At 42.8% G+C, this 13,105-nt stretch overlaps 1 protein-coding gene across 6 annotated transcripts in view; it reads left to right on the forward strand.

Moving 5' to 3' along the window:
- APLP2 (amyloid beta (A4) precursor-like protein 2) overlaps window positions 1-13,105 on the forward strand; it is a 73,983-nt gene that overhangs the window by 40,405 nt on the left and 20,473 nt on the right. For 4 of the 6 annotated variants that reach the window (XM_011934685.1, XM_011934687.1, XM_011934684.1 and 1 more), the window contains 4 exons: window positions 8,871-8,983; window positions 9,781-9,983; window positions 10,471-10,679; window positions 12,068-12,235. The exons of 1 other annotated variant lie outside the window; for it this stretch is intronic. In XM_011934685.1, coding sequence (XP_011790075.1) covers window positions 8,871-8,983; window positions 9,781-9,983; window positions 10,471-10,679; window positions 12,068-12,235 — 693 coding nt within the window. The remainder of the gene's footprint in view (window positions 1-8,870; window positions 8,984-9,780; window positions 9,984-10,470; window positions 10,680-12,067; window positions 12,236-13,105) is intronic. One more of the 6 variants, XM_011934688.1, reaches the window with a different exon arrangement.

Here is a 13,105-nt window from a genome sequence, read left to right on the forward strand (position 1 = left end):
GACATCTGAGTGGGACCTGGGAGACTCTTTGATTCTTCTGTTATCCTTTATCTCCCTGTATCCGGTCAGTTTCTGAGCCAGCCTGATACTTATCCCTTAAATAGACTTACAGTCATGATTTTCAAACTGTGCGCCAAGACTCCTTGGGGCGTTGCAGCAAAACTCACAGGGCATTCCAGGATATTTTTGATTTTTCAAGGGAAATGTAGTGACATCTGTCGGGCATTCTGCAAACTACTATCTGGAAGTAATTTACAGTTTCAATGTGAGATCATTTATTTTGATGATTTCATATCTCTGTGAAGCTGTGTTCTTAGTTATTCCTGTGATAAAAAGCAAGTATCTTTTGAAAATCACTGAAAAAGAAATGAGGGTGATGGTGTTTGGTCTGATTGCAGTTGGGGGAGGTGTGCAGGGCCCAGTGGGCACTAAGGTGATAGGACGTAGTACGTATTAAGTTGTTGGGTCTAACTGCTTAACTTTTAGGTATTTTTTTAGCCCAGGAGTCCTGTGAAAAAATTCCTAAGACACTCAGGGTGCTATGAGTCAAAAATGTGGTCATCTCTGGCTTGTGTCCTCTTCCTGCATCAGATTCCCACTGCCCTAGCTCAGCTTCTGGTCAGTTCTTGTCTGGGCCAAGAGCAGCCTCCATGCTGTTTCTCAGTGCTGGTTGTCCAATCTGTTGCCTGCTGATGGAAAATAAAGACCGAATCATGTCTCTCATGCACAACATCTTGAATGTTGAAACTCGTTAGCATGGCTTCAGAGCTCCAGGATCTGGCCCTTACTCAACTCTCCCCTGTTCTCTGTGATCTCATGCTTTAGACTTTATCAGCATTGACCACCCCAGGGTGCTGGGTCACGTACCATCCAGCTCTCAGCGTTTGGAATGGCTTTCCTCTGCTGACTTTGCTTGGGAAGTTCTTCCTGCACGGCTTACCTCAGGAGTTTCCTGGTCTTATTTTCTATCCATTCATCCGGGTTTCTGTAATACTCTTTGCTATTGCCGTTGCACTTATCACACTGTACCATGATTGTTCACAGACCTTTCTCCAACTATGCTGTGAACACCTTGCCAGCAGCGACCCTGTTTTCGTCTTTTTTGTCCCCTCAGCACCGTGGTAGTGCCTAGAATATAGGATATACTGTTTACGATAATTATAACACAAGAATGTTGCTGTAGTTGGTACACAACCGAAATTTTATTTTATTGCTTTATTTCCCAAATGATATAGTTTAAATTTGTTAGCATGTTACAGAACCAAACAATAATACTGTTGTTAATGAAATGCATAAAAGACAGTTTAACCATATCCATTTGGTACCTTCTTTGCGTTGTGGTCACTGAATAAAACGTTACACAATCTTTGGTGTTACTTCAGACAGTTAGTTATTCACGTTTACCCCAGTATCCATTTGGACAACTTCTTAACCAATCAGTAGAGATACCATCGGTAGTTTTACGTAAGCACAGTTGCCTGAGTCTAAACTAATGAGGGACGACATGACTGGAGTTGAAGGGAGGGAGTAGGAAAGACATATTACAGTTCTCCCTTATCAGTTAGATTTTGGTGTCTCCGTGTCCCTTCCACTATCACCTCCCCTTTGAGCACCCAGGCAGAACTGACATCATTTAGGTAATAATGGCCACCACCTTTTTCCCCCATAGACTCCTTGGAAAGCCTTTTGATGATAGTCTTTTAGAGTTGCTATTGCTGTTTTAAATTAAAAAATAACAGTTTAAAAATAATTTCAAATTTACAGAATGGTTACAAAAATGGCACAGAGTTCCTCTGTGTACCCTTCACCCAGATTTCAGATTTTCCCAACTGTTAACATTTGATTAATGTGGTAAAAAGTCTTATTCTCCCTTCCCACCACCCCTCACACACATACTTGAGACTTGTTGCTTTTTGAATCGTTTGGCAATAAGGCAAACATGGTATCCTTATGCCTTAATACTACAGTGTGTATTTTTAGAAAACAAGGAAATTCTCCCACGTAACCGTGGTATAGTCATCAAAAATCAAGATCTTATAGACAATATCTAGTTGATCCAGTATCTAATCTACAGACCCTACTCAGGTTTCACTTGTTGTTCTAGTAACATCCAGGATCTAATCTAAGATTACATGTTGCATATTTCCTTTCCTTTGTGACATTGATTTTTTTTTTTAAACTACAGGCCAGTTCCTTTATAGAAGTTTTCAATTAGCAACACTCACGCCTCGGGTAAACCTCATTGGCTATAATACTGCCACTGCACAGAGCTCAGTTCCTTTATAGAATGCCTTGCAATTTGTGTTTTCCTGGGATCCTTTTGATTTCTTCGCTTTTGAGGGGAGTACCACAGAAGTGTTCTCCCTGCATCATCGTAGGAGTTCTGCCATACCAGCTTGTTTCATCACCTGGCTAAGATGGTGTCTACATTCGTTTGCTTTATTTTATACTCATTGTCTGCATTTGGCCAGTGGGGGCCCCTGTATGCTGGCTCCTGTGTCCTGTTAACATGTCCCTACCATTCTTTGAGAACTTTGCTTTCTGATACAAAAGATTCTCCAAGTCCATTCTGTGTTTTCCCTACTCCACTCCTGGAGTTTGTTTTCTTTAAGCCACCGTGGTTTCTTTTAGTGGGGAATGCTGTTTTGAAATCCAGATCTGGGCCTTAGATGATTTGTTTTTTGTTTTTGGTTATTTTTGGACAGAGATTTGGACAGGTAGTGTTATTGCGATATGAAAACTACGAAAGTTCTGATTTAATATCTACTTTGAAAACAGAACTGGTCTCGGCAGCTTTGAGGTGCTGTCTTCTGCATTTGTACCTCGGTCTGTTGGCGTAGTTCATTGCAGGTGTCCATTGAAGGTGTCCTTTTACAAATCTTCTAGCCTTTGAGTTCATGACAGCCATCGACAGTTCACCCTGTTGCTGGTGTGGACCCTTGTGCAAGGTGAATGTTCCACTCGTGAGAGGTAGCATGGATCCTTCACTTCGCTGAACCCTGTTTTCCCTGAAACATACCTCGGGTGACCACCTGGCCTCATTACATAGGCTGTTTTCTCCCACCTGGGTATAGCTTTTGCCACCTCCCTAAATTACATGGTTTTCCTGTTTGCACCTGGAATGTGCTTTTGTAGTAAATTTATTATTTAATTTTTGTATTTTTTAATTATTGTGGGTACACAGTAGGTGTCTGTATTTATGGAGTACACGAGGTATTTTGATACAGGCATATAGGGTGTAATAGTCATGTCAGGGTATGTAGTAGATGTACTTATACACATGGGTGTTGGTGTTGGAGGTTTCCTCAAGTAGGTAAACAGCCTTTGGTATTTATTCTGAAAGGAATTTCAGCAACTCTGAAAAAGCTCTAAAACCTGGATCGCTGCTACAGCACTGCTGGAGAGAAGTAGTAGGAAAGAAAAGCTGAATCACAGGGATGATTAGAAATTGGAGATAAATCCTAACTGCAGCTTAAATGAATATTGTATAGGTTAGGTTTTGCTATGTTGCTGTATTCATTGATCAGCAAAAACAATAGAGCTTTATGTTTGTCAGTGACTTAGGAAATTGTGGCAATTGTATTATACTTTGCTGATTAAATTGAGGATGTTACCAGATTGGATATAAACTATTAAAGTGAAAGCAAACCATTTTCAGTGTTCTATAAAACAGAGTAATACTGATCTGCCTAGGTAAATTTTTTTCCCTAGGAGCTTCTGATAAAAAATTGTAGCAAAGGCAAAGAGTAGCAATGAAATGATAGAGCGGATGCTGGGATTGAAATGTGTTTCCTCTTTCAGTCTTTTTTGAAGGGAGTTTATTTTTCAATAAAAGAAGTTTGCATTGGGGGAAGGGGACAAAAGCAATTATTTTCAGTTTATGTACTAAGTTAACTGTGATTAACATTTTGGGGTATAGATGGAAATTTTTTTCCTTGGATACACGTGGAAATGTATATGCTTTTAAATGTTTTTTCCCTAAATGTGATTATACTACATATGCTCCTCTGTTTATTTTTTAAGTTCTGTTTATTTTTATTTGACATTTGTTGAGCTTTTATTATCATGTGCTACTTTTAGGGATACGTACATCTTTGAATAAAAGATAAGGTTGGAAAAAAAAAAGATAAAGTTGGCCTTAAGTAACTAGCCTGAAGAAGGGGTTAGAGATATGCAGTGGGTTTGCTTTTGTTTGTTCAATGATTTTAAAAATTATTAAACTGCCATGGAAAAATGTCCATGTTAAATATGCACATAAGCCATATTTCTTGTAACCCCTTAGTATTCTGTTGTATATATGTATTATCATGTAATTAATTCCCTCTTGATGGACCTTTAGGTTTGTTCTAGTTTTTTGATATTAATAACACTAATGAATATTTTAATTCACTTGCCTAATTATTTCCCTAGGGTGTGTGTCTTTTTTTTTTTTTTTTTTTTGAGACAGGGTCTCTGTCACCCAGTCTGGAGTGCAGTGGTGTGATCTCAGCTCACGGCAGCCTTTGTCCGTGCACGTCCCCCGCCTCCACCCTGCAGCTGAGATTACAGGCATTCGCCACCACGCCTGGCTAGTTTTTACTATTTTTAGTAGAGACAGGGTTTCCCCATGTTGGCCAGGCTGGTCTTGAACTCCTGACCTCAAGTGATCCGCCTGCCTCAGCCTCATAAAGTGCTGGGAATAGGCGTGAGCCACTGCCTCCAGATATCCTTAGGGTATATTTTTAGAACTGGAATTGTTGAATCAAAGAGTACTGTTAAAAAGAAAATGTGTGTGTGTGTGTGTTTATATATATATATATATATATTTAGGCCAGGCATGGTGGCTCATGCCTGTAATCACAGCGCTTTGGGAGGCTGGTACAGGAGGATCATTTGAGATCAGGGGTTCAAGACCAGCCTGACCAACATGGTGAAACCCCGACTCCACTAAAAATAGTAAAAATTAGCTGGGCATGGTAGTGAACGCCTGTAATGTCAGCTACTCAGGAGGCTGAAGCAGAAGAATTGCTTGGACCTGGGATGCAGAGGATGCAGTGAGCGAGATTGCGCCACTGTACTCCAGCCTGGGTGATGGTATGAGACTCCATTTTAAAATAAAAAGTTAAATTTTAGAATTTAGTTAGTTTTCAAATTCAGTGGTGTTCTTTTTTGATTTTTAGAGATCAGACAGATTGACTCAGTCATGGAATAGCTGAAGATCAGTGGCATTTAATTTTATGGTTTAGCATGGAATTATTTTATTAAATTTTTGGCATTTCCAAAAAGGTTTTGATTTTAAACTTTAATTCTGAAATATTATACCAAGCATCCTGAAGAGATAAAACATAATGTGATGGTTGCTCATATGCTGACCCTCCTGATTTCAGTTCTTCAATGTTCTGTCATGTTTGCTTCATCTCCATCTTTTTTTTTTTGAGACGGAGTCTCTGTTGCCCAGGCTGGAGTTCAGTGGCATAATCTCGGCTCACTGCAACCTCAGCCTCCTGAGTAGCTGGAATTACAGGCGCATGCCACCATGCCTGGCTAATTTTTGTATTTTTAGTAGGGACAGGGGTTTCACCATACTGGCCAGGCTGGTCTCGAACTCAGTTCTTTTTGCAACATTCACATGCATCTATAAACAATGCTTCTGTGTTTTAAAATTTGCATTAATGGCATCATACTGTACCTGACCTTTTACAGCTTGCTTTTACTTTGCATCATTTTTGAGTTTATCCAAGGTGTTGTGTAGATTTAGTTAAAGGTTGTAGTATTTCTGACCGGGCACGGTGGCTCACGCCTGTAATCCTAGCACTTAGGGAGGCCAAGTCAGGTGGATCACAAGGTCAGTAGATTGAGACCATCCTGGCTAACATGGTGAAAACCTATCTCTCTACTAAAAACACAAAAAATTAGCCAGGTGTGGTGGCGCGCACCTGTAGTCCCAGCTACTTGGGAGGCTGAGACAGGAGAGTCGCTTGAACCCGGGAGGCAGAGGTTGTAGTGAGCTGAGATTACGCCACTGCACTCCAGCCTGGACAACAGAGCGACAACAGATACTCCATCTCAAAAGCAAAAACAAAAACAAACAAACAAAAAACGTTGTAGTGTTTATATAGAATATAGATTAGTAGTGAAATTGCTGCTTTAAGTTTGTTTTGATGTTGCAATTGTACATTTAAAAGTGAGGTTTTACAAATTAAAGTGCATTAAGTGTTGCTTAAAAATAAATTGCTTTATGAGTGTGGTTGTATAGTTCGTATAAAACTTGTTACCCAAGACTTGACAGTAACATTAACATCAATAATGCCTACCAGGTATCAGTTTCTGTTTTTATTTTAAACAACAAACTCAAATGTGGAGCAGCAGTTTCTGTTCTAAGCTTTTCTTGTTGTGTAGATTATGTCATTTAGTCCCCACAAGATAAAGAAATCGAAGGACAGAAAGGTTAAGTAACTTGGCTAAGATTACTCTCTTAGTAGATGACAGTGCTGAGATTGAACCTTGGCATTCAGCCCTACATATACTTTTCCTTAAGTATACGCTTCTGTTGCTTTTTGTCATAAATGAACAAATATAAAAACGGCCTAGTTAATTCAGAATAATCACATTAAGCCATGTGAGTTGGTGGTTGGATGTCAGAATTGAAGTGATTTCTACTTAGATTGAGTATTAGGGTTGTTCGTCCCCGTAGAGGCAGATTCTAGCTTACCATTGGTGTTTTTGCTATTTTTAAATTAAGCAGTGATTATAAGTCTAGTTGATTGCTAAGGCCTGTGTTCAGGTACTGCCTCCCCTAGAGCCTTTGGGGTCCTCAAGGGTAGCAGTGTGTCAAGCTCACTTTCGCATTCCTGCCTCAGTGTCACATTGAGCTGTTTGATCCCAAAATCCCCGTGCTAGCAGTGCTGAGAAACGCGACTGCCATTTGTAACGCTGTTTTCATGTGGGGGCGCTGTTACACTGCTACAGCTTGTTATGTCAGGAGCTCATCTGCCCATACTTACCACATCAGCAACTCCCTTCCTCTTACCACTGGGGCAATAGAAAGACTGCCTTCAGTGCTTGAGCCTGAGGCCCAAGGCAGAGGATCCTGAGAGACCCATCCATGATGGCGAGGCTGGGGCGGGTCTGTATAGACTTCCCACTAGCTGAGCCTAAGCCCTTTCTTAGACCACATTACTTTCTCGTGATATTTTCAGGGTTTTCCCCTCTTAACCTCAGAGGTTACCCTGCCTGCTGCATCTTCTGCCACTGCTTCCTGCATCTCTCCCTGGGCTAAGCACTCTTCTCTCCCTCTCTTTCTCTCCCTTTACACTGTGTGGAGCACACGGCAGACGTATGTGCAGTGCAGATTACTGAGCCTCACCTTACACTGCTGAATCAGAGCCTTGGGGTGACCATCCAGTGATGTGTATATTATATGTTTCTAACCTTTTATTGTGGCAAGTTACAAACATGGCCAAACGAGACGATGGTACCGTTCACCCTCACGTACTGGTTGCCCAGCTGTGTAACCATCATCAGTTCATGAGCCAGTCTTCCTCCTTCTATAGGCCCACTCCCTCACAACCCTAATTATTTGGAAACAAATCAGATACCACTTTTTTCCCCCATAAATTAACAGCTGTGTGTATCTTTCTCCCAACTGTTTGGGACAAGTTTTAGAAAGTGTAATAGTGAATACCTTTATACCCTTTACCTAGATTCTCCAGTTTTGCCTGATGTTTTTCTCTCTCTGCATCTCATATATTTTTGTGTTGCTAAACCATTTGAAAGTAAGTTGAGATACCATGACAGTTCATTTCTAAGTATTTCAGCTGGTTTGTCCTAAGAGCCAGGGACATTCTCCTATATATAATGACAATACAGTTGTCATGTTTGAGAAATTTTCCTGAGTGTCCAACTAGTGTTTTTTTAGATCTTTTTTAAAAGGATCACATACTACATTTCATTTAGAATTGTTCCCTAGTCTTTCTTTAAAAACAAAAACTTTCATTACAATGATACTGTTTTTTGTTTTTTTTTTTTTTTTTGAGATGGAGTCTGGCTCTGTCGCCCAGGCTGGAGTGCAGTGGCTGGATCTCAGCTCACTGCAAGCTCCGCCTCCCGGGTTCACGCCATTCTCCTGCCTCAGCCTCCCGAGTAGCTGGGACTACAGGCGCCCGCCACCTCACCCGGCTACATGCCATTTGTTTAACATAATATCCCTGAATTTGGATTTGTCTTGTTGTTTCAGCCTGATTAGATTCAGATGACATGTATTTTGGCAGAAACGCTGTGTGGGTGATACAGTCTTGTAGGACGTCACACATGCCACTTTGCTCATTATCAGTATGTTAAATTGGTTATCTGGCTAAGGTAGTTTTCCAAGGCTTCCCACTGTAAAGGTACCTTTGCCCCTTTGTAATTAATCATTGATTATTCTTACTGGATTCATTTATTACATTGTGTTTTGTCTGAAGTAAGATTCATCTGTACTTCAGTAGAACAGCTGGTTTTAGTTTCTTCGGCATTTGATTAGAAGAGGTGTGGGCAGAACTACGGAAGTGAGAGCCATGGAGAGAGAGAGTAGCCGTGTGTGTCTGAGGTGGGCATGGAGGCGATCCTGTTGTATTCCCCGTCACGTGTTGCTGTAGCCCTGCCGTGGGGCTGCAGTCAGGGGGCTTTTCAGAGGTCCCTGGCATCATGGCTCTTGACAGATTGGTGAGTTCCTGTGGCTGCTTGGCTAGAACTGTGCTGTCCAGTCAGCCTTTGAAGGTGCGAGATGTGCACCTGCTCGTATACATTAGACTGCTCCTGGCTGTGTAAACTATCACCACAAACTTCAGTGAGGGGCATTTTCACCTTGAAATCGTGGTCAGATCCACTTTGACAAAGGTTCTCTTTTCCAGTGGGTGAATTTGTGAGTGATGTTCTGCTAGTTCCAGAAAAGTGCCAGTTTTTCCACAAAGAGCGGATGGAGGTGTGTGAGAATCACCAGCACTGGCACACAGTAGTCAAAGAGGTAAGAGAACTAAGCGGGGGAAAGTCAGCTCTTGTTGTATCTATTAGGAGAGAAGGTAGCAGTTTTCTCCAAATCTCACCATGCTTTTCAGTTACTTTTGTTTCCCCCTTATCTCCTTAAGATTTATAATTACTTCTGTCTTACAAGTTAGAAATTTTTGGGAGAGAAGTAGGTATTTGTATAGGACAGTTCAGCGTTGACAGTCCAGCTCCTGAAGTTGAGGATGTTAAGGAGGTGGCTGAGCGAGAATATTGTATGCTGCTGGTGAGGCTCCCAGGAAACCATCCTAACCTAAGGCCTGCATGGAAATTGCCAGTTATAGAAAGTGTGGGTCTGGACATATGCACAGGCAGGATTGCATGCCATCTCACTTTTCTGGTGGTAAGAAATACCCTTTCTTGTCTTCTATAATATGGTTGGCTCTGCTCTTTTGTCAGTAGTCTTCCTTTGATCAAATACTGAAGTAGTAGTGCTTGCACCAGTGATGAATATAAATTAACATTGACCACCTTATCTGGCTTTGGTCATTATTAGAAGAAAACGTCTCTTTTCCTTACTTTTTTCCACATTTGGGATTTCAGTATTTTTGGACCAGATCATGTTTCCCATTGTAAATTAACGTGTATAAATCTTACAATAATATTACAATTTTTTGACAGAAAATTTATGTGTTCATAAGAGAAAGCATTGCGAAGTGATTTGATAAGGGTTTATTTTGGATGAGGGTAGAGATCAGAGTGTATTTGACTACATTTACTCTGGAGTATGTTCTGATATGGTCTGTGGGTTTATTTTAGGCGTGTCTGACTCAGGGAATGACCTTATATAGCTACGGCATGCTGCTCCCATGTGGGGTAGACCAGTTCCATGGCACTGAATATGTGTGCTGCCCTCAGACAAAGATTATTGGGTCTGTGTCAAAAGAAGAGGAGGAGGAAGAGGAAGAAGAAGAGGAAGAAGAAGAAGAAGATGAAGAGGAAGACTATGATATTTATAAAAGGTAACTTCTACTTTGAGCTGTGAAGTCATTTTGCCTTTTCGTTAGCCCTTCGGTAAAGATGGCTGCTGGCTGCTAGTCCCTCACGTCTGGATAAGCTGGGCATTCCTTTGTGTTCTGCTAGAGTTGATTAAGCTTAACATTTCATTCTAGCCGTCGCCAATCACAGGGAGTACCTGTGACTTTTGTGTTTACGTCATTCTGGGCTGTGTTATTTTCTGCAGGTTACTATGATATTTTTTAAGAGTCCATGCCATTTGTTTAACACAATATCCCTGAATTTGGATTTGTCTTACTGTTTTATCATGATTAGATTCAAATGCTTCCCGTTTGCTGATGTAGCTGGGCTCAGGGGCTTAGTGGCACAGTGAAATGTGCGTTGAGCTTATTTCCTGCGTCTGTTTTTGTGTTTCAGAATAGAGACGGGACCCATTGTTGTGCTTTGCACATAGGAGTTATTAACCTTCCTTTTTTCTATTTTGGCCTTCAGTGAATTTCCTACTGAAGCAGATCTGGAAGATTTCACAGAAGCAGCTGTGGATGAGGATGATGAGGATGAGGAAGAAGGGGAGGAAGTAGTGGAAGACCGAGATTACTACTACGACACCTTTAAAGGAGATGACTACAATGAGGAGAACCCCACTGAACCCAACAGCGATGGCACCATGTCAGACAAGGAAATTACTCACGACGTCAAAGGTAACCCCATGTAGAGCCATGGCTTTGAAATCCACATGGTAATTATTCACTTAGACTTTTGCATTGCGTCTGTTACAGGTAAGTCAGTCATAGAAGGAAAGGTGTGGTATCTCTGCACTGAAGTTGAGTTCAGCTCTTCAGTGCAGTGATGGTGCCGTCTTAACAAAGTGGGCAGGCAGGCACATCCAGGGAGAGGTGTAGGATTGAATTAGAGAACAAGGACTAGAGAGTAAGAAAGACAGCATAGTCCTCCCTTCAGCAGGATTCTTGCACGTTCAGCCTAAAATATTCCCTCCCTAAGGGGAGCTCCCCTCTTAGATACCACTCAAGTCCTGGCCTCCTAGAATAGAACTGGCTTTCTTGGTTTTTCTTTTCCTGCATTTGTTCTAATCTGTAGGCTGCCCTATTTGTCCAGATGTTTTAGTTGGGAGGGTGAAATTTATTGACCTGCTGGTAACAGATTAGGGCCTGCAGTTTTTTTTCATCTTGCCAATTAAAACAAGAAAAGGTTGCAGTAGTTCCAGAGCCAGTAACATGCAGCCTCCTGCTGATTGTATATTTGAAAGCAATTAAGATCTGAAGAATTATTTAGGACCCAAGTTGGGGGAAATTACTTAACCAGTTGAGAAGTTTATGATTTGCCTCAGAGAACATAAAAATGGGAAACAAGGCCAGGCACGGTGGCTCAAGCCTGTAATCCCAGCACTTTGGGAGGCTGAGACGGGCGGATCACAAGGTCAGGAGATCGAGACCATCCTGGGTAACACAGTGAAACCCCGTCTCTACTAAAAAATATATAAAACCGGGTGAGGTGGCGGGCGCCTGTAGTCCCAGCTACTCGGGAGGCTGAGGCAGGAGAATGGGAGGCGGAGCTTGCAGTGAGCCGAGATGGTGCCACTGCACTCCAGCCTGGGCGACAAAGCGAGACTCCATTTCAACAAAAAAAAAAAAAAAAGGGAAACAGTTGTCTGTTCTAGGTGCTTTAGTCTTTACTCCGGTATCACCACCACTTAAAACAGCCTTTCCACTCACATTGTCTCCTGAATAGACAGACTAGGCAGATAACTCCACTGAACAGATCAGAAATGCGAGGCTCTCACAGCTGTGAGACAAAAGGATTGCTCTACGTCAATCTAAACTTAGATCTAGACTCCAGAGGGTGCCAAAAGAATATTTATCCCAGTTCCTAAATGTCTGTGCTCCATGGGGAAGCAACTTGTCCTCAGCACGGCTGGCCTGAGCTGGAGCATTCTGCCAGCCAGGGCCTGTGGGCTCTGTCCTGTCTCAGGCCTCCCCCAGCCCATTCCCCGGCTTGCCGGCCTGTAGCATTTTGAAACACTTGACGTCACTGCCTCTGTCCTGCTGACACTCTGACCGTTTTCACACAGCTGTCTGCTCCCAGGAGGCGATGACGGGGCCCTGCCGGGCCGTGATGCCTCGTTGGTACTTCGACCTCTCCAAGGGAAAGTGCGTGCGCTTTATATATGGCGGCTGCGGCGGCAACAGGAACAATTTTGAGTCTGAGGATTATTGTATGGCTGTGTGTAAAGCGATGAGTAAGTCCCGCCTTGCGCTGGTCCTGTGCGGCAGCACCGTCCTGTCCGGCGTCCGTCTCCCCGCCGTCCTCGTGGCCGCATCTGTGTGGTGTCCCTGCCCACTTGGGTGTTTGCTGTCGGTCGTCTTCCCCTCGTCTTTGTGCTTTCTAGGTCTAGGCTTTGCTCTCCTGCCGGCAGTGGTAAGCTCAGTTGTCATGTCCTGTGCTCACCGTGTGTCTGGTGGTGCTTGGTGGTGGTGGTGCACACCCGCCTTGGTATAGCGGGCGGCACGGCCAGGGGCTTGTCCTTTCTCGTCTGGCTGTGGAGTCTGCAGGCCCCGGGCCACTGTAGTGTTGGTAGGGGAAGGCAGCTGTGCCTTGGGCTGGCTCTAGCTTAGAGGCACTGAACGTTCCTGTCTTTGAACTGCCCTGTCTCTGACCCTTGTGATGCATGCCAGCTCACGGGATGCCTGCTCTTGAAAGGAGTGACAATGAAGTACTTTGGGCAGTCTAGAATATTGAAAGATCTTGCATAATGCACTCTAGAAGAGAGCTAGCAGCCAAGTGGTAGTGACTCACTGTGTTTCTTCAGTATTGTGCAACCGGGTCACACAGCTTTAGGAAGTGAGAGGATTTCAGTTGGTGTGTGCTTTGGTGTGACAGGAAGGTCAGCGGTGCAGTTGAGTTGGGTTTATGCTGGACGTTGGTAGGAAGAGTTTCTACCAAGAGTTTCCCTTTTCTCCACGGCTACTCCTTTTTCTCGTTAAGACCTTCAGTCTCTCACCTTGCAGCACTAACCTACACATGAGGAAAATCCTCAGGCCAGACAGTTTTTCTTGGTTCCTACTCTGGAATTTGTTGGAATAATAATTTGCTATGAAGGATTTGGCTA

The sequence above is a fragment of the Colobus angolensis genome, unplaced genomic scaffold (genome assembly GCF_000951035.1).
Source record: "Colobus angolensis palliatus isolate OR3802 unplaced genomic scaffold, Cang.pa_1.0 Scaffold137, whole genome shotgun sequence".
Lineage (NCBI taxonomy): Eukaryota > Metazoa > Chordata > Mammalia > Primates > Cercopithecidae > Colobus > Colobus angolensis.